This window comes from Thunnus albacares, chromosome 5, assembly GCF_914725855.1.
Source record: "Thunnus albacares chromosome 5, fThuAlb1.1, whole genome shotgun sequence".
In the NCBI taxonomy this organism is placed as follows: domain Eukaryota; kingdom Metazoa; phylum Chordata; class Actinopteri; order Scombriformes; family Scombridae; genus Thunnus; species Thunnus albacares.
The window spans coordinates 13,314,215-13,338,782 of NC_058110.1; the positions used below are offsets into that span (position 1 = coordinate 13,314,215).

Consider the following 24,568-nt stretch of genomic DNA (forward strand, 5'->3'; position numbering starts at 1 on the left):
ATCCTGAAGCTAATGTCCATTACTTAAGATTGCGCTCTCCTTGTCACAAGATAGCATGTTTGTTTAGACCTACTTGTAGATGTTGGAGTTGGGGTGATTTGTCAGAATATGGTTCTGTGCCCTCAGGATTTCCACAGCCTTCTGGGAATATTCCTTCAGCTGCAACAGAGAAGAGAAAGACTTCACAGCATTATTACTGAAAGTGCTATGTTCTGCTGAATGATCAAAGATTTAAAAACATGATAAAATCTTTGAGCAATACATGGACATTTTTAAATTTTTTAATAATTCATACATTGAAAAGTCCCATTACTGTGTCAAACTCTCCTTGTGTCTTAGGTAAGAGAGCCTAACAACATCAAAGAGCAGCCAAACAAGCAATAGTTTATTATGTAAATTAAACTAATAAATATCAGAAGAACAATAGCCTATGATGGATTCAAACAAACCTTTTTCTCTGTCTGAGGGGTCTTGAGTGAGAAATATCCAAGCAGGTCGACAAACTGGGCAGCTTTGCGGCCATATGCAGGGAGCTCAGGCCAGATGGCCCAAGTCAGTTCCAGCAGCAGCTCCTGCTGAGATTTGCTGGAGTTCCTACAGAGAGATTCATGCGTAAGCCACCAACCCGAGTTATGATTTCACCATTTAATCATGCTTCTTTTCACAAATTCATACCATTGTTTATTCATGGGTGCTTTATTCATGATTGTTAAACTATTCTAAATTTAAGACGAAACATGAGAAGAGGTTTTCTTGTGTAAAACAGCCTGTGTGTGTGTGTGTGTGAGTGAGAGAGAGAGAGAGAGAGACAAAGTGACAGTATGAGAGAGTGGGACTAAAGTGAGCTCTCTGTATATCGTATGTGTTTAAATCATACCTGTAGATATGTAATGCCAAGCAGTGGGCTTGCCAGCGCACAGCAGATGAGTTGGACTCCAGCAGGAAGCAGCGCAAGAACTGAATGAGTGTCTCCTTGTCTGCAAACTTGTTAAGCTGACTGACCAGAGCCATACACAACTGATCCTCCTGGCTGCCAACTCCATCACCTGTTGTCAGTCCACAAAAATACAAAAGTCAGGACACTGGCATCTACTACCCATTTCTGATATCTGCACATCCTGTTCAGGTTCACGTGATGTGTATGTGTAGCATATGTGCTGTCTAAACAAGCAGCTCTAGTATGAAGCATGAGAAAGCTTGTGTTGTCGCCTCACCCTCTTTGTCTTTCTCCTTGTCCTCTTTTTTGCTCTTTTTACTGGAGGATTTGCTTTGAGAGGACTGAGAAGCCCCCGTCTGCCCAGCACTACCAGAGCCTCCTCCTGAGAATGACGAAGAAGAGGAGGAGGAGCTGGCCAGCACCTTGCTGCCACACAGGGCACAGGAGAGCAGTTGCAAAAGTACTGGAGAAACACCCTCATCTACCAGGAAGCTGACCTGGAGCAGGAAGTACAACACAGCTGGAAAGAGGAGAGAACAACAGATAAGAGGAGAGAGAAGAGACACAAACAATGTTTACAACACTGGCCTTAAAAGTTGATTTGTTTCTATTTACAAAAACTGATCAAAATCAACTTACAGTCGTCCTTCATGCAGAACTTCTGCCAGTTGATCGTCCGCTGAGTGGCAATTTCAGCACAAGCTTTCAGGTGTTCCATCTGCAGCAAGAGAAACATGTTACACTCAAGCACAGGAAGTGAAAAAATCTCAATTCTTAAAGCAGCTGAAAGAGCAAAGAAATACAGCACAAATACAGAAAAATATAACAAAATCAAGACCACCCGACTATTTAAATACCAGAACATGTTAGCCTATTAAGGCAAAAAACAATGAACGTGTATGTATGAAGTTAACATTTTATACAAAGCATCCAAAAAAGTCCTGAATGAGTAAATCTTAGTGTCTGTTCAGAGGACACTCACCAGACTGATGAGTGTGTCATACTGTAGAGCTGAGCCAGACGTGGCTGTGACCACGCCAGCCCGGAGGAAGATGCCTTGCTCCTCTAAAAGCTTCTTGATGCTGCGCACATGGGAGTCAAGAGTGTGCAGATCCCGCAGCTGACGATATTTTTCCTTGGAGCCACAGATAAACAGCAACAGCTTTCTGACTTGCCTCCTGACGAACGGGGTCTGTTGGATCATCAGATACTGAGGAGCAAAGGGAGAGAGAATTGACCGGTTGTATTTAAGTCGTTCATGAACAGTTGTTGAAAAGGAATATCACATAACTGGCTAATACACTCAAATGCTTACTTCAGACAGATAGTAGAACCAGGAATGGTCAAAGACAGGGGGAGGGATACGTGGGTTTGTGTCAGCAATCTTCTTGATCTGATAAGGCAGCCGGAGCACCATTTCAGTCAGCAGCTGGGAGTAGGCTTCAAACACATCAGCAGCATGTCCCTGAAAGCAGGAGCAACAGAGCAAGTTGTCATCAACAGTCCTTATGCAAAAGATCTGTTTTTCTTTTAAAGTTGTGTCTGTTATGTGATACCTTGACATATTGCCGCAGAAAGAAAGGACTCATGTCTGGAGGAGAGGAGGCTGTGTGTGGGCGGAGGAGCTGGCTGGTGGTCACAGGCTCCTCTTCACCCTGTTGACTCTTCCAGAACTCCAGCAGCGATTTGAGCACATGGAGACAGTAGTCAATGGCGCCCAGGCTGAGCAAGGCTGTCGCTGTGGCGTTGGAAATCAGCGAGGATGACTGGAAGAGAGAAAGAGGGGGCACCCAACATGTGATACACTGGACAAGCAAATTAATTTTGAATACCCACAAAAGTAGGAGTAAAAAGCGTAGTCACGTAGAAAATGTTATGTGAGTTTTGTGGCTTTGAACATACTATGAAGTTTGAAGAAAGATGATGTACCTCAGAAGAGGATTTGGAGCCAGACTTGGTTCGAGACATGAAGACGCTGAGCAGTCTCATGATGACCAGGTGAACTTCGTTGATGGAGCAGCGCTCATTCTTTTTGGACACGTCCTGCAGAACAACAAGGTGGTTAAGTAAAAGAAAAACACATCACACCTGATTCATCACAAAGAGACTGGGGTTACCTTCTTGTGCATGCCAAGCTCGGCAATGAGCTGTGCAAGCAGGTCATCCAGGGCACCCTTATCCTTCTCATCCTCGCCATCCAGGTCAGAGGTCAACATGAGGATAACCTGCATGTAAGGGATGGCTTGGACTCCTCCTACATTGTGGAGCTGAGAAAGGTGCTGAAGCAAGCGCTCCAGTAGCATAAGGCGAACCATGTGCAGCCTGATGAGAGACACAATATACAAAAAGTGCATTTGTATTTAACTAACATTTTTACCTGGCATTTTTTATGACAACAATCTACTGCTATCCAAAAGCTAATTTATTCGAGATCTAGTATCTTAACACAAAAGGGGCAGCAACTTGAACCTTCCCACTTAATCTAAACTTGCTTCCTCATTTGAAATGTCTGACCTGTTGCTTGTGTGGATGTCTCCTTCAGTCTCTCCTTCGCCCTCTGAGCCTTCACCTTCCTGCTGGGCTGTGGTGGTGCTGATGGCTCCAGTGCTGGAGCTCACGCTGCCTGGACCTGCAGGGTGACCCTCCACTGTTGTGTCCCCATATGCACTGCTGCGCCCTGACACTGTAAACACACATGCATGCACAAATGCAACTAAGCAAAGTGGAAACATGGTCATATATAATATGCTTGTGTATGACTGATACCTCAAAATTATCAACACAGGGGGGACAAAAGAGTGTACAGTTTAGTGCCGCTTAAATGGTCTAAAAATCAGTCTGTATTCTTATACAAACTGATATCTGTATATTTTACAGATTCTATATGATCTCTTTTCAGACATGCATGTACAGTACCAGTCAAAAGTTTAGACCCTTTGACTGGTACTGTTTAACATTTTGAACATTAGAATAGCATAAAAAAAAGTATCTCGCATTTGGTTGTGTTCAGGGTCACTGCTGTTTTTCTGAAATCACCCACCACTGTGCTCCCCTGCTACAGAGTCGATTGCAGAACCTCCACTCTCTGAGCCCACACTGCCTCCATGCTCAGCTGGAGAGGTCCGCAGCGTGGAGCCATCAGTAGCAGCTGTGCTGCCCTCATCATCTGATGCCGGGGCTGAAATAATAGCAATAGCTGTAACAGTAAATACAACGCAGTCATCTGGCCAGGATATGTGATTTTTATTTATACTTTTGCAATAACAATGCAATAAAGCATGCAGAATTAGAAACACTTCAACCTGCGTTAATGTTTGCTCATTTATATGTTGAACCTATTGTGTTTTTAAGGTTTAAATCAACATTGACTAACTATCTTACCACTAACTGAGAAATTTTGACAGACCGAAGAGGAGAAACTGTTTTAATTTCAATATTATGAACTAAGACCACAAGCTGTGACACAGATTACATTATGAGCTTTAAAGTGGGACATTATTCATAATAAGATTTTTGGCAATTTCAATATAAGAGAACTAAGAGAAATGTGTATCTTCAGGATTTTCTAGCCACTGTGACCTTGCAGACACAAAAAAACTAACTTTCTGCTGATCACATACTATTAGGGAGATGGTCTTATTACCTGATGCGGTGGTGTCTGAAAGAGTGCCAGCATCCAGTGAAGAGGAGCTTGGCGCCTGGCCAGACAGGCCAAGGCTCTGAAGGCCAAGAGCACTGCTGCTACTGCCTAAAAATGTCAAAAATATGCACAATAGATTTAAGCACTTGCCAAAAAATTGTTGATATATAAGGGAGAAACATTATATGCAGACTAGAAAATTCATGTAATTAAAGTTAATGAGAATTCAGGTTAATTTGTGTTTTTATTCAGTAACAGAGAGGTTTCAATAACTAGGTTGTAACTAAAATGTGTTACTTGTGTTGGTTATCATCTCCTAGATTTGCTATCAACTGTTCAGCACCTCCCTTGTTAAGAACTGTTTCATCACAGCTGGGGAGATTATCTAAATGTGTGGTGAGACATCCAGACAGGCTGGGTTAGCACAATATTACTGCATCACTCTTGGGTTTTTTTTACAGCTGACCTTGTTGATCCTGCTGGAGGCTGAGAGCGATGGCCAGCTCTACCATAGTTTCATCATCTGCATCAGGAGGGATGTCCAGCATGGGGGGGAAACCCTCGGCTCCAGCAAGCAGAGCCTCCAGGGGAGATGGATTTCCATTATTGACATTCTCTGCTGTCTCCAGGACCATTGATTCTGACTGATGAGACAGAAAACAAGGGTGTTATTTTTTCTCTTTAACATGCAACATGTATTTTAACAGAAAAGTTTGTAAATAACATTTATATTTGAAGATAAACTCATATACCAAGGAGGAAAGAAAAAGATACACTATAGGTGGCTTATTTTTGTAGGTTGAGTTTATTAATGTTCTGTATGATGTGTGAACTGGATGATACTTCAAAAGGTATCTTTGACAGTTGAACACAAGAGTGATGCACAGGGTTGATATGTGACATAATTACTGTTGTTGCTGTGAACAGTGAAATCCAGCTAAATAAACTAAACCATGTTTATTAGTTTGTGCATCATTAATAATTAAAAGCGAGATCATTCAGAAACAGTTCGTCCATTCATTCTTCAAATTATTTCCTATTTCAGTCAAATACAACCCTCTTTGCTCACCACCATCTCAAAGTCGCCATGGTCCACTTCACTCTGCTCCTGACTCTCCTGTCTTCCTTCCTCTCCTCCAGTCAGCACTGATGACTGCATTTTGTCATCTGCATCGTCGTCGTCATCATCATCCTTGTCTCCTGATAAGGGAAATGAACCAAGAAGTCTTAAAGAACTGAATCCACTTTCTTCTATAAGAGCCTGAACACAAGTTCATGTTCTTTGTTGAGACATTCAGTTTGTTTTACTACACTTAAATAATAGTGGTATGAATGCAGAAAACCTTTTCAACTTGTAATGGTCATAATGCCGTTTGATACCATGCTTAGTTTTTAATACCCAAGCTCCATCAAACTGTCTACGGATGAAGGTCCTGGGATCTTTGTGTAAAGCCTGTGCAAACTTACCCATGGGTGTGTTGGAGCGTGGGGGAGACGGAAGGGTCACATGTCGCCGTTTGTTTCTTGGTCGAAGCACTCTGATCAGCGCCTGCTTACAAGCAAAGCTCACAGCAGTGTCCTGAAAATGGTTCAAATGCAGATTCATCGGTTACCTGAGACAATAATTACGGTAATCCATGTAACAGTTCCAGTCCTAATTGGGAGATTATATTTGTGTGAAGTAATTTCTATGTATCATTTTTCTATACGTTTTCTTGAGCTGACCAACGTTATTTGCATTCATCATTAAATCCTGATTATAAACAAACCTTTCTGCATAAACAAAATTTTGTATTAAAAAAGGTGCAGTATTCAGATTACAAACATTTAGTCAAAAGCAATGGTAAAGATGTTTTCCCCTAAGTTAATCAGTGATAGTGATTTTATACTTCATAACTGATTCCCAAGGTACCTACAACTTCTAGTGAATTTTGATTTTAGTGAGTAACAGAGGTGCTGTACTTACTGGACAGAGTAACATTTGCATGTAGATTTTGGAGGCTACATTGATGTAATCAAGTTCACATGTGCAGTATGCATGGATGATGTCCACCAAGGCATTTACTGTTGCTTCCACATGAGTTAAGCCTTAGATGAGGGAAAAGAAAAAAAACATTCACACACTGTGATTCTTACTTGCAATTAAGTATACAGTGTCAAAATCAAAATACTTCTTATAGGCAGCATACATTATGTGTAAATGTGCTACTTAACGTTTAAATATGAGTCAAAAACTAGTCATGTTCACAATCACATTACTTATCGACACATTTCAAACTAAATCAGTATGAAAGCTGCATAATGTTAGGGTCTGACTGTTTGCACGTACCAGGCAGGCAAGCAGGAGCAAGAAATGCGTTCTTTGGTTTCAGGGCATGAAGCTTCCAGAAGTTATTCATCAGCTGTGTGATGAAATTACAGCTTTCACCATCCACATGTTTTTGCCCATCTTCTGTCATTTCTGGATTAAGAAAAGAAGAACATCAATAAGTTTTCTCTGGCACCTTCAGGTTATTTAGCCTCCAAACCACAAACACATTCATTTCAACCAGTAGTGGCTCAGAAGAATTTCTTTTGACATTGTCTGCAATTAATGAAATCATGATTACATACTGTGTAACGATGATTTCATGCAACATTCATCACCAGCAGAATAGCCTCTTACCAGAGTCATGGTGCAGTAGCTTTGTTTCTGTGAAATGCACCAAGTTGTTGGGTCTCATAATTGCAATGGAGCGGGCCGTGATCACGAGCCTCTGGAAGACATCAGGGTCGAGTTCCCTCCCCTCACGGCTGCAGCTGTTCAGACACTGCACTGCATTACTCAGCAAGGACTGGTCCTGATGAGGGGTGACAGGTAAGTGTTGCATTAGTTCTTCCTAAGTGACACACAACATTTAATACCTAGAAGTACTAAGAACTGAGAATCTAATGTCAGCATGCTCGTCTGAGGCTTTGGTTTCTGAATAAATGGATTAACTGTTGACAAATGATGAACAAGCAGTTTTTCTGCACAGCTGGCTAAACACTATTCCCATTACATTGCCCACCAATCATGTTGGGTTCGTTATTTCCACTGAGGCTCCTTCATGTAAAGAATTCAAGGTTAATCGATGTACACGACATATATTTATGATGTGGTTCTCCCGTTTCTCGGGTCCCTTCCTCCCTTTAAGTAATATATACCACATTTAATCTTTAACTCATCTTTATTTAACATTACAAACCCATGCGGATGGAGCTGATTTTGATCTGACATATGGTTTTACCTTGTGGTTGTGGTAGGCAGTTCGACTGGTGTGCAGGCTAGCAAGAAGTCCCTTGGTCTGCTGCTGCACACCTGCAGGGGTTGGCATGGACAGGAGTAGAGTGGCCAACTCCAGCGCAGCAGCCTTGTTTTTCTCCTTAACAGATTTTAAGACATGCAGTTAAAAATGCTCCCTGTAGACAAGCAACACAAGTATTTTCATTTAGGCATTTTATTGCAAGTACAACTAAAATCTTTATCTGTTTACCTTTTCACTGGACGACCCGACTGCAAAGCAGCTTTCCAAAGCCTCAAGGGAGCTGACCACCAACCTGAAATTGAGAAAAAAGATCAACACTGCTTCTACTTCAGTTTTTGCCTTAAATTAACCAATCAAACTAAATTTAGAGCAAATCTCAACCTGCTGCAGTCTGTGCTAAGCTAAATGCCAAAAACAACACTGAATGCAAAAATAAATGCCAGAAAAATAAATATTTTTGTTGTTGTACAAGCGTGAAAGATGATGCATGGCATGTTCACAGTCTCAGGCATGGACAAACAAGCTGGCACACATGCACAAAACCATACAAACAAGCAGAGAAAGGGCAGTTACTAACCGGTCCAAGGTTGATAAGGACTCAGTTTCACAACTTTTTATTGTATATTTGGGAGCAAAAGAAAAAGAACAAAAAAGTGTGAGGATCACAGAAAGAAACAAGTGAAATTAAATGATTCAGTTGAACAAAAGAGAAGCATGCAAGAAAAGATGACATCACGATAGCCATGCACTTAATACTCTAAAGAAATCCCAACCCCCATTTATTAAAAATTCAGGTTTGTCCTAAACAAGTCCTGCTACACAGCTGGACCCATAAAGGGTAAAGACATGCTAGAAGTGGGCGATATGTATAGAATCCGTCACATCTATCACAGTGTGTGAATTTTTTAATTGCAAAAACTATATTTATTATAATCAAATATCAAATAATACATTTTCTGGAAAACCAATTGAGAAATTATTTATAGATGAAATAACAGTAAGGTTTTTCACTAATCTAGTAAAACAAACACCTGTCAAATTTAGGTACTTAATCACGTTTATGCACAAATAATAATAATAATAATAATAATAACAATAATAATAATAATAATAATAATAATAGGATACCACAGTATAAACAGTATGACAAAATCTGAGCATGTAGATAAAAGGTAGTTTAATATAAAAGATACAAACAAGTCCATTAGATCAAACAAATGGTCACACTAACACAGCTAGCATCAGAAAATGAGATGTTAACTGAACTACAGGAGACTGAGAAGTGTAAATGCCCACAACTGAATTGTTTGTGTTGACCTTATGAACCCGTAAATGGAAGCTCATACCTCTCCAGCACAGTGCCGCTGGTGGTGGTTGGTGTAGCTATGTCTCCATCAGAGGTGCCATTGCCCTGGTTGAGGTTGGGACTGCAGACATTGTTAACCGAGGCAGAGGAGAAATCCTCTGGTGGATCTTCAGGCCAACCAAACTGCTCCTTGGTTTTACCGTAGATCTTGATTGAATCAAGCATGGTGACTCCAGCCGGGTCAACAGATGCTCCAACTTTAAAATAAACAGGAAGATGAAACTGCATCTGATGATAGTTTCTTAACAGTCTGCAGCTAATTCAATATGATCCAAGTTAAAGGAACAGCTGAGCACAAAATAAATATCCTTTGATTAAAAACAAGAAAGGTTGGATGGATATGCAAAGAAAACAGATATGTGACACAAAACACAAACAAAATATTCATTCATAAGATGTTCAACAGGTAGCCAAATATGATCATCATTACAGATTCTTGCTCTTACTAAATATAGACAGCTTCTTGTCAGCCTGTAGGGCTTCCTCTCTGGTGAAGGGGAAGTCAAACCAGCGTGCTCTCGTCAGGTTTATCTGCATGGTGCGGCCAAAGACCTCCACATAGGAAGGAGCCCTCTCAATGGCCTGAGTGCCCACCTGCACCCGCATACCCGTCATCACCATTGAACTGTTGTTGTTGACCGCTTCCACTGTGAATCCCCCAGGCTAGAAGGAAACAACCAAAATCATGACAACCTTTAGTTAAGTGTACTACTACGTCTCATACAACAGTATAACACAAATACAAACATTTTTAGCATGAATGGCCTCAAAGCTTGTCTACACAGGAGACATTTTAGCCGTGTTTTTCAGTCGTCCGTTTCATGTGCCTCTTTTTTATTTATTTATTTATTTATTTTTTTAAATCAATCCAGCTGTCTACACAAGCTGCATAAGGGCCCACATTTTACTCATAACCGAATCTGTTTACACTTTGTCTATTTTCTTCAATTTTACACACATAATACAGTGATTGTGTGTTAGGTTATGAGGACAGCCAAAACACAGGTGACCTTCACTCAATATTGTGCCTGAATGCATCCTGTATAGACACAGACGGAGGAAGCTGCTGCTGTTCTGCTAACGTGCTATTTTCGTTATGCAGGCTGTGTAGACATTGGGTGCTTCCCATTTGGCTAATGATGTTTCCACAGCAGCCCAACTGTTCCTGTCCCATCAGATCAACTGACAAATCAATAAACACATTCAGATTGAAAGGGTGTTGCAATCCAGCAAAAGACTCTTCCACGTAGGATACCACTGTGGTTCCTCGTTCATAACTCCTCTGGCACTGTCATCGCACCTCCTCTTCTCCGAGACGCATTTAGGGGAACATCTTAAATCAATCGATTTCCAGGCCATGGGTAGGAGGAGAGAAGAGCGAGGACAGGAGGAAGCATAACTAACAGAATGGAAAGCACCCAACATGTCAGGCTTTTTTAGCCAAACAGCTCCGCTGTGAATGCAGGTTCGCCTGTGTCCCATTTTTTATTTAGTTTACTTGGATGCATAGTAAAAAAATAGTGAACTTGTATTTCAGTGAGACCATTTTGAGCATCAGTGTATAATACAGCTGTAAAACTAGCTCATTTGACAAAATGTTAATATAACCCTTAACCACTGGTACTCTTCAGACAGATTTTTGTAGCAGTTATGATTACTCACTTGACCTATACCTTACGTTGTGCTTTTACTGTAAAATTACATAAAACAAACACATGCATGACTAACAAAAAAGTCTCACAGGACTTTTCCAGCACAGAACATTATTAAAATGTTCCTACCTTTGTGTTAGCCACATACATCCCAGTGGAATTGAGCCTGTGTTTAATCTGCTGTCCATTATAGACCTGCAGCAAATCATTTCCCCCAAACTCCACTTCTGTCAGCTGCTGGTTGTGTTCAAAGAAGTCCACTGGGAACGTCACCTGACTGGAGGTACGGGTGGCTGAAAGTAAAGTCATGACATTAAAATTTGAAAGTTTTGCCAGGCAGACAGCAGCTATAAATGGAAGTAAGCAAACATAATCCTTCACTTTTCTCACAGCTGTTGTACCACTTGGTCTACTGTGTGCACGAACAATTATCATGTGAAAGCATTAAATGTGTTAACGGAAATTTTCATTTTTTTCAACAACTGAAGCCTGTCAGGCATTCTTTTGTGGGTTACGGTAACCATTTAAATGTCAGCTGTGGTTAACCAGCGATTAACTGCGTGTGATTATCATAACTGTTGTGTCATATATGTCTGGATCCACTTTCTTACGGTTTTGGTGATAAGAAAATAACTGCACTTTATTGGCCTCAAACTCACTGGTAGCAGCAGCTTTGCGCTTGCGGACAGGCTTCATGATACTGATACCACAGCTGGGTTGTAAGGAGGGTTGGAGCCAGTAAGAGGTGTTGTCCACATTGGCCATGTAGATTCGAAGGCTTCCGTCCTCACAGAGAAGAATCATTGTAGTGCGTTGTTGCTCGTTACTGGCAGTGTGTCGAATAGCTACCATGTCTTGAATCTGGGGAGCAGAGAAAATAAATTAAAGTTAAATCAATTTAAATCAACTCATGGTTTCTCAATTATTGACACAATTTCATTCTGAATTATCATTTCTTGTAACTGTTTTATTAATGTGCAAATTAAGTGCTACCAATTCCCTGAAAAGTATATTTTCATATTGGATAGTATGTGGTGTATATGAAAAGCCTTGATCATAAAAAGCAAAAGCTTTCTATATAAATACACACACATGCCTGAATTGGACCTTTGTACTCTCATAAACATGCTCTTTTTACTTTCTCATTTTACAAGGCGTTTCCTTTTCCCATTCTAGACATTGCTGATTTTTCATTGCTGAAGATCTTTTCCTAATCTACTGAAGACTGTTCCCTGTTACTCCAGTAAGTGACCTTTACCTTCGCTTTGGCTGGCAGAGTTTTAATCTCTTGGATGAGGAAAGTGTCAGGCTTGACCATGATGACCAGCGGTATGCCTGTTGTCTGCTGCACACAGCACACCAGCCCTGGGTGGTTCATGACCTCGGACCATTGGCACAGAGCTGGTGACATCTTACTGCTGCCTCCATTAGAGCTAAAGAAGGCAGGAGGGCAAGACAGAGAAAGACATTAAAAATCAGAAATGATGGGAAAGAAACAAAATGGGAGAGTAGGACGGTGTTATGCTTGATTTTAACTACGCGTTCATGTGCACATCATGACAACCCCTGCTTGACGAATTTAACGCTATATGTCTGCAAGATGCAATTCAGCACATGACTGGTGGGGGCAGCATCAGAGAGTGAGGTCAGCAGCAGACTTAACCACAGCAATGGGGGAAAGTTAAAGATACCTAGAGCTTGTCCGCAACTACCCGTATTTATATGATGTCTCCACTCCACAGTGACAAATAGGCATGCCAGAATAGCTGGTGTGAGATTGCTACTATGTTGCTGCTGCCACTTTTTCTGCCACGATATCATGTCAACAACATAGTAATCTCCTTGAGTGTGGCCATGGTGGCAAAAGTGGAAGTTAACAAGAAAGATATGTTGTCAGCCAGGGAGGATTAGCCCTAATCTGCCCCTAATCTGATATACTTTTTAATCTTCCAGGTATACACAAAGTACACAAGCAAGTTTGTGAACAATGATGCTTGTGGTGCCGCCATTGTCTATATGTACTGTACGTGTTGGTAAAAAGCAACTACCATATATCGGCTGCCTTAGAGTTAGCTCTTTCAGTTGCCCATTACATCTCCCAGACCCAACGCAGCAATAAAGAAGTGAGAAGACTGTATCTAGTGTGGAAGAAATGTTACCCTTTGACATTGATGGGAAAGAGCCGTTGAACTTCTGTGGTGCTTCGGCTCACTGTGGCAGCGAAGGATTTCCCCTGGCTGTAGCTGAAGAAAAGCATCTGGAGCACATGGGAGTAATAAACCGACACACCACCTCCAGCCACCTGCCCGTTGCTGTCCTGGAGTCACACAGAAAGAATGTACCTCAATACTGCATTTTTGCCATTCAGCATTTTCCAGAAACATCAAACATGGTGTTCAAGTGGTGTGTAAACATCAACCAAACGTTCCAAAAAGTGATGGCAGAAATGTACTTTAGGGTAGGTTATAGTAGAGACCCTTACAACCAACAATAGTATGTTTTGCTGTTGATGTGGTAACAGTTGGTATAACGTCAAATAATTTTGTGGGTATAATTTTATGTGGCCCACTTACCTTCAAGTCTTCATGGGTTATTTCCAACACGTTGGTGACATAGAAAGGGCCATGCTGGGCGCTGCTGGACTCGTCCATGATCTGGGTGTACATGTAACCTGCTGAAGACATGATGGCGATGATGTTTTTCCCGTCTTCGTTGAAAAGGAAGGTAGCATCGCGGATCTTGGAACTTGGGAGCAGGAAGTAGTACATGGGACTCAGGGCATCCACTGACAAGTCATATATCTGTTTGACAAGGGAGAAAAATGTAATATGACAACAAAATACAAACAAAAAGTATTGGTTGTTTTTTCACCAAATAATGTTTGTTAGCACTGACTGTTTTCTCAGTTCAAAAGAAAAAATCACCAATAATACATCAATATGCTAAACTAACGTACATGCAACATATAAAACAAAAAAAGTGCCACTCAGCCACCAGTATGTCTATTCTCTTAATACATACCTTGACAAAGTCAGCAGTGATGATCGCCAGTTCAGTCTGTGAGCCTGGTAACCAGATAGCTTTGATAATGAAGTTGCCAGTAGCCAGTTGTGGGTGCAACACCAGATGGTCTGACACAGAGCCTGTGCTGCTGAAAGTTAGTACATGGCAGTCCTGGGAAAAAATGAAAGAATCACAAAGAGACAGTCAAATAACTACATAGCAGCCATTCATATACAAAAGGTAATTGTAAATTTACTTAGCCAAGTTGCATGGACAGCTTAGTGAATTCTACCATGATTATGATCTAGGATAACTCAACTTAGTTTCTTCCTTCACTTGCATAATAAATACATTTTTGCCTCCAGTGTTTTCATTTCAATATGTTGATTTGAACACATATTATTAGAAAACACACAAAACAGAACAATCTAAAATTTAGGAGAGGCAGGTTTTCTGACCTTAAGGCCACACACAGCAAGGTAGTCTTCATTACAAGGGTTGCCTGTGAGACTGAGGACAGTGAAAGGGACTGGGGCGGAGGCAAGACGGGTCAGTGTCAGCTTCCTCTTGCTAGAGTCAGCCTGCTTCAGGAGGGTGGACAGCTGCAGAACTGTTATCTGTGAACCAGGAGATGGAGAGAAATTGCATTATGTAGTGTTCTAACAGTGAAGACACTGCAACCTAGATATGAACCTTAAGAAAAAAAAAAACAACTTAAATGATTTAGGCAATTATAACAAAAGCAATAAGTTAGTGAGACTCACCTTTCCCTTTTCATGGCTGACTGCAAGGTGCTGGCGACGGCCGTGGGGGGAGGACAGGACACACATAGCAACACGGCGCAGGACATGTGCACTAATGAGCTGGCGTATAGTTTGCCCCTGATCGCCACTGTAGTTCATCCTCACATTCTCAAATGCCCCTTCTTGAGAGCCGAGTGTGGGCACCTGAGGAAAAGATCAACATAAACAATTTCTAATATAGTATAGCTTCTAATAAGGTTTAAATAAATGACCATGAATAAAGGAATTAAGTGATTTTCCTAACCACTCTAAATTGTATAGGTCATCATACCATTAACTGGTCTGTCATCTCCACATTTTTGTCCTGAGTGTGCAGTTCGTTGAGGGCCTGCTGAGCCCGGCTGCTGCTTCCTACAGCTGATGCCTGCTGGAAGTTGGTCTGAATGGCTTCCATAAGAAACATGAGCATCTCCAGTATGACGGCTGCAGTAGATGATCCCATCTGTTGTGGAGAAACCGAGCCAAAAGCACAAGTCACACAATGTACAATGCAGTGGATGTAAAAAAACAAAACAAAAAAAACAACATAAGACCCATAACGTTATGTCCTCTGGGCAATCTTTTCAGGGGGAAAAAAACAAAAACAAAAAAACATGAAGCTAACAGACACAAGACAGAGACATAGTTAGTGATGAATCCAGAATAGATAACCATATTTTTCTCACCACTTGTGCTATCAACTCTTCCTGGCAGCCCTCAATGCTCTTGCACACACTGCTCTTCTTAGGTCTGTCTTCCTCACCAGGTTTGCCATCACAGATGGTGGCCTTGCCCTTGTCGGAGGGTGAGGCATTCTGGTGGCGGATAGCACTCTCAGGCATGCGTAGTTCACTCTGGAACGCCGAAGACTCTTTGAGAGTGGAGCCCATGCCACTGCTGGGGCTGCGTTTGACCAAGGCCTGTGGATGATACAACACACAGTAAGCCAGTGAGAAAAGCAAGGGTCGATACGCACGTGCATATATAACCGAATATGGCCACACATCAAATACAAGCTTTTCACATAAGAGCATCATCTTTATGTAAATTCTTTATGATTAGGATAACTTTATTTTATTTCCTTTCGCTAGCTCTTCCACATTGTGGAGTATATAGTTCACAAAGAAATAGCCAAAGATAATGTGATATTGTGTTGGATGGAGGCGCTCTTTATCTAAACTGCTTCCAAAGGATATCAAATATCACTGATTGATAAGACTCTTGATAGCACTGGAACAATTGTAAACTATATTGATAAATTGAATTTGCTGCATGCCAGTACCATATACCTGTACTTTCACATTGTTATCCCCTTACAGGACAGTACAAGTCAACTCATAACATGTATAATTACAAAAGCGAAACAATGTCCATTTACAAAGGTGAAAAAAACTATTATGAGCCATTATAGTCATCAGACTGACAGAAGAAAATATTGCAATCACAAACACAAAGAAAGAATGCAACTGGCCAATCATACTGAAGGTAAAATGTAGTTGATGGTTGGTTCATTGCATGCAAATTCAAAATTCCATCATTTAAGGTTAACTAGGAAAGCTGGCCTTTTCAGTACACAAAATGTTTGTGACATTTGTAACATGATTTATCTCATTTTCTGGCCACACGTGTGGGCTAGCTATAACCCTGACCAAATGAAATGACTGGATGGAAGTCAATGGGGGAATGACTTGCAAGCCAAAGTTACCGCTGTTGTTCTCTTCCCATGATGACCTGAGGTATTCGGTCTCACCTGGCAGCTGCCATCCTCTTTGGCACCGCAGTCACAGAAGAAAGAGCCATATTTGGCATAGGAGATCTCATGGTCTTTGTGACAGACCTTGGCGCACACTGTGCACACACCTACCCCATCCACCATCTTACAGGTGTGACAGTGGTACCTGCAGAGTGAAAATGAACAAGTCATTGTACAGTGCAGTAGTTTAGTGATGACAGAATGTCACCTGCAAACTGTATTTCTATATAAAAAGGTCTGTAGGAACATATTACAGGACACATGAATAGCACATCACTGACACAATGACTAATAAGTACTTTCATCTACATAATGTTTACATATATAACAACTGAACATTGTTTCTTCAATGGTGTGTAGTTGTCCTGTTTTTTCAGGATTTTAACACATGCCAATGACTTTTCTGATTCGTGTAAATCTACTGTATGTAGGATTTTTTATATATTTTCCTCTTCATTCCAACTTGAAAGGGTTCCTGTGTGACAAATCTATTTTCTGGTCTAACAGCCTCCTAATTTGTACCATGATTTAAATAAACAAAACAAAACAAAAAACGTATTCTGGTCTCATTCAAGAATCAAACCAAAATCATGGGGAACAATATTTTTCTCTTTACCAGTGCTGGTTCATGAATTCCTTCTGAGTAATAGTGAAGGTGCAGAGCTTGTTGCAAAGGGAGTCTTCATCCTGTCAAACAATGACAAACATGTTAAGATGGGTTGTTCCATTTAGCAATTGATGGAGCAAAGACATGTAATCCACTGCATAATGTATATACGTTTCTTTTAAAATCATGATCGAGCGGTCATCTTAATTAATCATCTTAATTGTTGTGTTTCATTGTTTATTCTCCTCAACACTTTTTCTAAATCAGTAGAGGAATGACAAGCAGAATATCTGGCATCTAGATAAAGATGAAGTTTCCCATTTCCTCATGAAATTACTATGAAGGTAAAATGTTATCTTTGTCAATGCCTACATTATATTCAGTTAGACTAGGAACCATATCAATATTGACTGATATGAAAAAAAAATTATCGTGATAAAAGTTTTCGCCATATTGCCCTGCCCTAGTTTAAAGTAACATTTTGTTGTTTTTCTATTGTCTGAGATTCATCAGAATGCATCACTGTATAATAATTTGGCTTTAGCATTTAGAACAACACCTAAGAGATTACTTTATATGCCATGTAAACTTTGCAACCTTGCATAGATCATTTTTGCAGCAGCAGTTTCTTATAATTCCATCAGATTGTGAGTTCAGGTCTGTACTCTGTGCATTTATAAATCATGGCCCTGTTTCAGGGGGATAGACATAAAGGGATGTGATCTCACAGAGTCCTCTGCCTGGGAATCATCCTCCTCCACTGCAAGTTCCTCCACCCAGTCTGAGTCCACTTCCATGGCCTTTTCTTCTCCCTCCATCAGCAGCGCTGAGGTGCCTTGGCCACTGCTTTGCCTTAAGGCATTCATCACATCAGCCAGATAAGAGATGATGTGGCACGAGCATTCCAACATGCTGGCGTGCTGAAATCAAGGAACAGGTGCAAATAAATATCTTGATGGTTTAAGATGCTTATAACTCCCTTTGGAACCACCAAATGGAAAACACATGTTAGACTACTGTTTAAAATGGAATTACACCTGGTGCAATATACTGATAAATATAAAAACGTACCTTTCCTTGGGACAAGTTTGTGCTCACTTTTTCCACGACATTCTTCTGTGTTAAATACTTTTTGCTGCAGAGAAAAATGAGAGTATTTTAAAAAGAATATCCAGGAATTTAATATCCTCATATATATGATTTAATATCCTGATATTGGCTGACTGGTTGGGTCACTCAATGCAAAGTATTTTTTCCATTCATGGTTATTAACCTGTCCTTTTACTGATTAATGGCTTTAGCCCACTGATGCTTAAAAAAAAAAAAAAACAACAACTGTAAAACTGATATCTTACCATCTAGTCAGCCAGTCGATAGCAGCCCTGTGCAGTTGCAGGTGGCCAGCCCCCTGTCCAGCGCTAGCAAGTGTTGCCATAATGACCATGAGTTCAGGAAAACCTGTTCCATCTCCATTGGCCAGCATGTCTGTTGCCATGGGAATGAGTGTGCTGAGGAGGACGGTGCACACTCCTTCGCCCACTTGGCTGTTGTCACGCACAATATGAGTGGTGAGCAGCTGCAGAAGCTGCCGGTTTTCCTGCACTATTTCCAGCTGCTCTGAGTCCTTTGGTGGTGTTGCTGTCATTCGTGTCAGCCAAGACTGCAGACGAGAGGGCTCCACACAGGCCAGCTGAGCCAAAGAGCCACACAGACACAGCAAACTGGGGTTTGGGCTCTTCTCCGCTGGGGATGACAGCAACACCGTGAGATTTAAACATATGGAGAAATCTGACACACCTGCAGCATGCAGCTTTTAAAAGGCGCCAGTATGCTTTCAACAAAGTGCTTCTCTGAACAATGTCTGAAACTGCCGCATTAGAAAATGTTTTAATTGAAACATTAATAAATAATAATATTAACTCTGAAAACAGTAGACTTACTGAGCTGGAAGAGCTTGGTGAAGAATTTCAGCACCCTGTTGCAGAACTTTGCTGACAGGTTTTCATTGGCTGTCGCCATCATAATCTGGACAAGCTCACCGCTGGAAAAACAAAAAGGGACAAAATAAGTGAGGCAGCTGTATTCATATGTAAAAATGTAGCCTGTGTCATCAGTTGAGCAGATACCTGAATGAAAAGAACTCTTCCATTGCCTTGCGGACTTGACTGCTCTCAAGCTGTTTTTCAAGGTACTGAAGGCATTCCTCAAGAACAGACTCATCCAAACCACTAAAATGATGAGAGGTCAAAGGTTGATAACAGCAGTGAGACTAAACCAAACAATTAATGTGCAGGCTAGAACAAAATGCTACATTAGGCTAAAAGCTACACAGAGCTGCATAGTGGGATGCTACCTGTTGGGGTCTGAGTGATTGGCAATGATGTTATAACACCCGGTCACCAGACGCTCGTAGATGCGGGCCAGGAAGGCGTCTGACTCTGATGGGCCGAGGATGCGCTCCAGTGAGGTGCTGCTGATCTCGGCTACACTCTCTGTGCTGCTCTCCAGGAGGAGTGGCAGCAGGGTGCGTACAACCTGCGAAGGATTCAGCTCCTCTGTGCTGAGGAGGCAGACACGCACAGAAATTAACTGGAGATTTCAAGTTTTTCATAAATAAATCCATCTACATCTGCTTCAAAGCTGCACATTTAACTTATCAGATTGTATGGACAACTGGCTGCCGGTTGATACTAGTTTATCACATTTCCTGGAGGCCAAATGTTAAAATGATTCCGATTTTAATAAGGACTGGACAAGCACTTACACAATGAGGTCACCGGTGAGGCGAACCAAAGACAGCAGGATGTGTTTAAGAGAGGAAGCCAGAGGCAAGGACTGGCAACTCAGAGTTCCCAGGTGAGCAGCTTGGATGGCACTGATGTAGCTCTCTGATGGGATGGTGTCATTGGCAAACGCATTTCGCTGAGAAGGAAAACAAACCAAACTATTAGTCTCATGATTGCTGGAACAATAATTAATTTATATGAAATTATATGTTTCTACTTTTTGTTAATATTCTGCTTATTCCTATATTTATTAAATGGCTTAAAGTATATACTTTTGATAAAAACCATCATTTAAAATGGACAACCTATAATAAATTAAATCAGATGGAAATATATATTATACAGAAATGTTTTAAATTAATGTTACATAAAAACACATTAAATATCTCAATAGCAGTCATATTCAGCATAGTGTGAGTATCTGGTATGTTGTGGTCGTCTGGTCAGTGCTAAGTGACATAGGAGTGGATGGTCTTGGGACACAAAAAAATGTTGTTCACGTACCCACGAGCCGATGTTGGGGAATTCATTGGTGTGGATGCTGTTCCAAGTCTCACATATTGTCTGTACAGCCGACGGCAAGTTCTGCATAACACTATGGCCTGTGAAATTACATTTAAAAGGTTTAGGTTAAAACACAGTGTGCGGTGAAAATGAATGTACTGTTTAACATTTTTATTTAGTAATTCTTCCACATACCCAGTGTGTTGGCCTTGCAGCGGGTGGAGCCAATAGACAGAACTGCAGCATAACCTTGAAGCTTGGCATCTGTTAGCTTGTTCTCCCCTTCCTCTGGGATGTTCATTAGTAGGTAAGACCTGATCGAGACAAAATTTGGTTCAATAATTTGATTACGATATGCAGGTTTGCATATAAAGTTTAAAAGGTAATCTCTAATATGTGGATATTACAAACATAAACACAGGCTTTTTTGGATTTAATTCTGAAAATACAGTTTGGCCTAGTTCTTGTATTAGAAGGTGTTGCTCATTGCAAAATGGAGCATTAAAGCTCTGCTGTGAAGGAAGCAATTATCACGCAGTTATCAACTACATCCTAGTATTCCAGTCTGCTAGATAATACATGACCTAGACCAGCTAGTCCCATGTTCCAAAGATAAGCACAATGCAGAAGTTAAGAATGATCTTTCTCACCTTGTGAAGGCTGTGTAAACATCAGTGAGCTGTAGTGTGGCAGAAAGCAGGTTCTTTGCGATCTCAGAGGACTTGTGGGTGTCTGCCTCAATGGCAACCTTAGACAAATGCTCATCTAGAGAGACCTGCACTTTGGAGATGACTGCATCCAGTGTATAGATGGCTTGTAGAGAGGGCAACTGATGAAGTGGAAGAATAACATTCGGGTCTACACTGGAGAAGGTGGAAATCTGTAACAGAAGAGTGACAGTTGAGTTAAAACTTAACCTGGACAACAATCTATACATAGGTTATCAATGACAATATTGTAATTGTTACCTGTCTGGCAATGTACTCCTCTGCTAGCTCCACATCATATTTAACCGTGCTGCACTTAGCAGCTGTCATCTCAACCAGAGAGGCTGCTTGGTCTGCTTTCATTCCCTGCTTCACCAAGTGTTCCTGTCAGTGATGACATGGGCTTAGTCACACATCAAAGTAAACCACAATGAAAAATTATGACATTACAGGATTATTGTACAGCCTATGACGTAAATTTGAAGTCCCATAGAAATCAAGAAGTCAATCATTTCAGAAATGTAACTGATTTTTTTGAAAATGTAATTATAATGAGTAGCATTTGTGATTATGAGTAGAATAATAATTAGTAATGATGAGTAGAATAATCATAAATGTCATAACCAATTACATCTGACTTGACCATGAGACGAACGTAATATTTTTCTTTTACTTGTTTGGGCATCTATCAAGCTAATTAGCATTCGGCAGTACTTTCAGGCATCAACAGACCTTGATCCAATTCACGTAGGTAGACACCCGGAGACGTGACGACCATCGCAGTGTGTGCAGAATGTCGCTCTCACTGGGATCACTGCAGCCAGTCTTGAGCTGCTCCATGTAGGCTTTCGAAGGTGGTAAAACCCCCAAGATCCTCCACAGCACTAGGAAGTAGTACTGAAGGGAGCAGGCCTCCTGTGCAGGATGATAAACAGACATACAGTTCTACAGACAGTTCAAATCTGTTGCATTTCATACTCCTCACTTCATCCTTTTTCTGTTTCCCTGTACTTTCAGCTTTCAAATAAAAGGCAACAATAACAAAAATAATCTTAAAAAAGCTTGTAATTTTGGGAGATACTCACTTATTTTTTCTAAATTAAATTCTAAACCTTATATTTGCTTCAGATAAACTTTAAAATACATGTCGCACAGATTAAGGACTGTGGATTTTGTCCCCATCACTAACATTGGAAGCGCATTAGGATCTCTAAATGGTATGAACAGGATGAAGAATCACAACAAACAAAACCTGTTTCCATGTACCTGACTACTGTTTTAAGACAGACCTGAATATTGTGAATCTTTTAAAGCATAACTACACACTAAATCATTTTTTTATACTGTGCACATAATAACATTGGTCTATGTTGGCATTATGATGTTAATACAGGTGATTTTTCTTACAACACACATTTCGTGAAAAACTACTTTTTCTTATCAACACCAGCTTATTTCTGTGTGCTTGGATTTAAAAATTCAGTTCAGTCAAATTTTCTGCCCCTCCCTAATTTTCATATCAGCTGCGTGTATAAATATCTGAACACTGGCTAACTGTATCCTCAGTTTGTGCCTCTCACACAGAGCTGTTGGTAGTGTTAGCAAGCCTGATAAAAGGCGGCGGAGAGGCAACGCTGTGCTACTCAGAGAACCGTGGTTATGCAAATGACCCCAAGATTTATTCCTTTTCTGTGGCAGGAAACACACAGGCCCACCAATAACTATATTCAGAGCTTAACAAGATATTCAGGGCTGACAGCAATAATGCTAATCACAATAATCCCCCCCAACACACACACACTGGAGAGCCTCTCATAGCAGAGCTGCTAGCTCAGCTACAACACACAGGTACCACACAGAACCTTTTACAAAGGGCCATGAATGTGCTTCTAGTGACTGTCAGAGCTCCAGCGGACTCTCTGTGTTTCCAGCACAGACACAGAGAGTCTGACAGCAGCTCTACATTGCTATTTGTGCTACACTGAGCTGTGGTCGGGCTCTGTCACACTTTCGGTAGGTCACTCTGAACAGTGCCCACTTACCTCCCCGCGTCACACACTACGTGGCCACGAGGCCACGCCCCCCCCCCCCACAGTTGTCCTGTGTAGTCCTCTGCTGCATTTTTTAAATATACATGGGTTCAAAAGAGCTAGGAGAATCTGATTGTGTAGTAACTCTTTAACACTTCCTCGTGGTGCTTCACATTCAAAATGGAACCGCAGGAAGGCTTTTAACTGAAGTACATTCAGACGCGCAGCCTTGGTCATGGAGGTTAGAAATTGTACTGACTCACTGTTTAATAAAAAGTGTCTCAGATCAAGACATACCTTTAGTATAAAGGTATAGCTACAGCGAGCTGAAGAGCTGCGGGCAACAGGTGTTTGCTGCAGCTTGCACAAGCCTGTGATGCCACCTACATCATGGGCCTGTTGACCCCATTTACGCAGTTCATGGTTCGTTCATGTGGTTTGTTCTCACCATAGGAGTGATGGGCTTGCTCTCCTGTCTTCTTGCTGTGTCAAACTGGGAGCCTGCTGCCAGGAGTGAGATAAGCCACGCATACAGTTCATCGTATTTAACTGCTCCATTGAACAGCTTAGGAAAGACCTGCCAGAAAAAAGGGAGCAGGGAAATATGTATCTAAAAAATACACCACCTTGACAATACACACTTCCAAGACTCTGGTCACATCACTTTATGAATAAAAACATTTCATAAAAAGATATAACAAAGGCTCAAGTCTCACCTTGCTGTCTAGTCTGCTGATATCATCTTCAGATGCCTCAGGGGACAACACGCAGTAGAATTTGGGCTGAACAATTGAATCTAAGAAAGGTTGAAAACATAAATTATTTTGTCATCTAGTACCAACATGAATAGCCACATTTTCTTCACAGATAAGTAAGAACACAGAATATATGAAATACATGTGTGCAAGTTGCTGAGGTTGGGAGATTACTGCCAGTAATGTCAACACTGGTAAATCTCGGCTGTGGCTATTAAGTGTTTCTATTCTACCAGTGACTTTGGCGGGTAGACGACCAGTGCTCAAATAATCTTTATGCTAAAAAATGCAGTTGACAAGTTTTTGTATCTACTGTCTTGTTCTGACCAGTGAATTTAATGAAGTACATTTCAACTCCTCTTCTTACCTGCTGAACAGTGTTTGGCCCAGTTCTCCTCCACCTCCTTGAAGCCATAGTAAAGAGGGAGACTGCCTCGTTTGCCACCTTCCTGAATAGAACTTGGCCCAGTGGATGGTGGAGTGAGGAGGTTGTACTGCACCTATAAACAACAATGGTAGAGAGAAGCTAAATCTTTTTTTCCTGTCATCATAGTTCCACATTCATTAAGAGATTCAGCATTAGAATAACAATGATTTATACTACTAAGTGGAATATTACTTAACTACTAATCATTTTAGTCTTACAGCAAGTAACTCAAGACAAAAAGTTACCAGATCAGGCAACCACTTAAATAAGTGAATCTATGGAACTATCAAGATGTGAAGCCAGTAATGATTGATGAATTATTAAATGAATGT

At 41.0% G+C, this 24,568-nt stretch overlaps 1 protein-coding gene across 9 annotated transcripts in view; it reads right to left on the bottom strand.

Annotated features, from left to right (window-relative positions):
- The window catches only part of ubr4 (ubiquitin protein ligase E3 component n-recognin 4), a 54,873-nt gene that overhangs the window by 14,126 nt on the left and 16,179 nt on the right, over positions 1–24,568 (bottom strand). For 3 of the 9 annotated variants that reach the window (XM_044351558.1, XM_044351555.1, XM_044351554.1), the window contains 51 exons: positions 24,177–24,309; positions 23,771–23,850; positions 23,503–23,631; positions 21,757–21,939; positions 21,286–21,408; positions 20,968–21,197; positions 20,513–20,631; positions 20,318–20,415; positions 19,792–19,949; positions 19,381–19,587; positions 19,154–19,255; positions 18,968–19,068; positions 18,383–18,770; positions 18,099–18,162; positions 17,756–17,947; positions 17,037–17,107; positions 16,373–16,565; positions 15,354–15,587; positions 14,960–15,130; positions 14,650–14,832; positions 14,344–14,502; positions 13,904–14,056; positions 13,456–13,683; positions 13,042–13,199; positions 12,141–12,315; positions 11,542–11,743; positions 11,012–11,175; positions 9,677–9,893; positions 9,211–9,427; positions 8,442–8,474; positions 8,093–8,156; positions 7,847–7,981; positions 7,243–7,417; positions 6,907–7,038; positions 6,544–6,665; positions 6,045–6,156; positions 5,647–5,777; positions 5,044–5,221; positions 4,581–4,685; positions 3,978–4,115; positions 3,452–3,620; positions 3,055–3,259; positions 2,840–2,980; positions 2,494–2,703; positions 2,253–2,402; positions 1,920–2,147; positions 1,577–1,655; positions 1,215–1,457; positions 878–1,046; positions 450–594; positions 74–159 (listed from right to left, as the gene is read on the bottom strand). In XM_044351558.1, coding sequence (XP_044207493.1) covers positions 74–159; positions 450–594; positions 878–1,046; positions 1,215–1,457; positions 1,577–1,655; positions 1,920–2,147; positions 2,253–2,402; positions 2,494–2,703; positions 2,840–2,980; positions 3,055–3,259; positions 3,452–3,620; positions 3,978–4,115; positions 4,581–4,685; positions 5,044–5,221; positions 5,647–5,777; positions 6,045–6,156; positions 6,544–6,665; positions 6,907–7,038; positions 7,243–7,417; positions 7,847–7,981; positions 8,093–8,156; positions 8,442–8,474; positions 9,211–9,427; positions 9,677–9,893; positions 11,012–11,175; positions 11,542–11,743; positions 12,141–12,315; positions 13,042–13,199; positions 13,456–13,683; positions 13,904–14,056; positions 14,344–14,502; positions 14,650–14,832; positions 14,960–15,130; positions 15,354–15,587; positions 16,373–16,565; positions 17,037–17,107; positions 17,756–17,947; positions 18,099–18,162; positions 18,383–18,770; positions 18,968–19,068; positions 19,154–19,255; positions 19,381–19,587; positions 19,792–19,949; positions 20,318–20,415; positions 20,513–20,631; positions 20,968–21,197; positions 21,286–21,408; positions 21,757–21,939; positions 23,503–23,631; positions 23,771–23,850; positions 24,177–24,309 — 7,982 coding nt within the window. The remainder of the gene's footprint in view (positions 1–73; positions 160–449; positions 595–877; positions 1,047–1,214; positions 1,458–1,576; positions 1,656–1,919; positions 2,148–2,252; positions 2,403–2,493; positions 2,704–2,839; positions 2,981–3,054; positions 3,260–3,451; positions 3,621–3,977; positions 4,116–4,580; positions 4,686–5,043; positions 5,222–5,646; positions 5,778–6,044; positions 6,157–6,543; positions 6,666–6,906; positions 7,039–7,242; positions 7,418–7,846; positions 7,982–8,092; positions 8,157–8,441; positions 8,475–9,210; positions 9,428–9,676; positions 9,894–11,011; positions 11,176–11,541; positions 11,744–12,140; positions 12,316–13,041; positions 13,200–13,455; positions 13,684–13,903; positions 14,057–14,343; positions 14,503–14,649; positions 14,833–14,959; positions 15,131–15,353; positions 15,588–16,372; positions 16,566–17,036; positions 17,108–17,755; positions 17,948–18,098; positions 18,163–18,382; positions 18,771–18,967; positions 19,069–19,153; positions 19,256–19,380; positions 19,588–19,791; positions 19,950–20,317; positions 20,416–20,512; positions 20,632–20,967; positions 21,198–21,285; positions 21,409–21,756; positions 21,940–23,502; positions 23,632–23,770; positions 23,851–24,176; positions 24,310–24,568) is intronic. The other 6 variants (XM_044351562.1, XM_044351560.1, XM_044351556.1 and 3 more) reach the window with 5 other exon arrangements.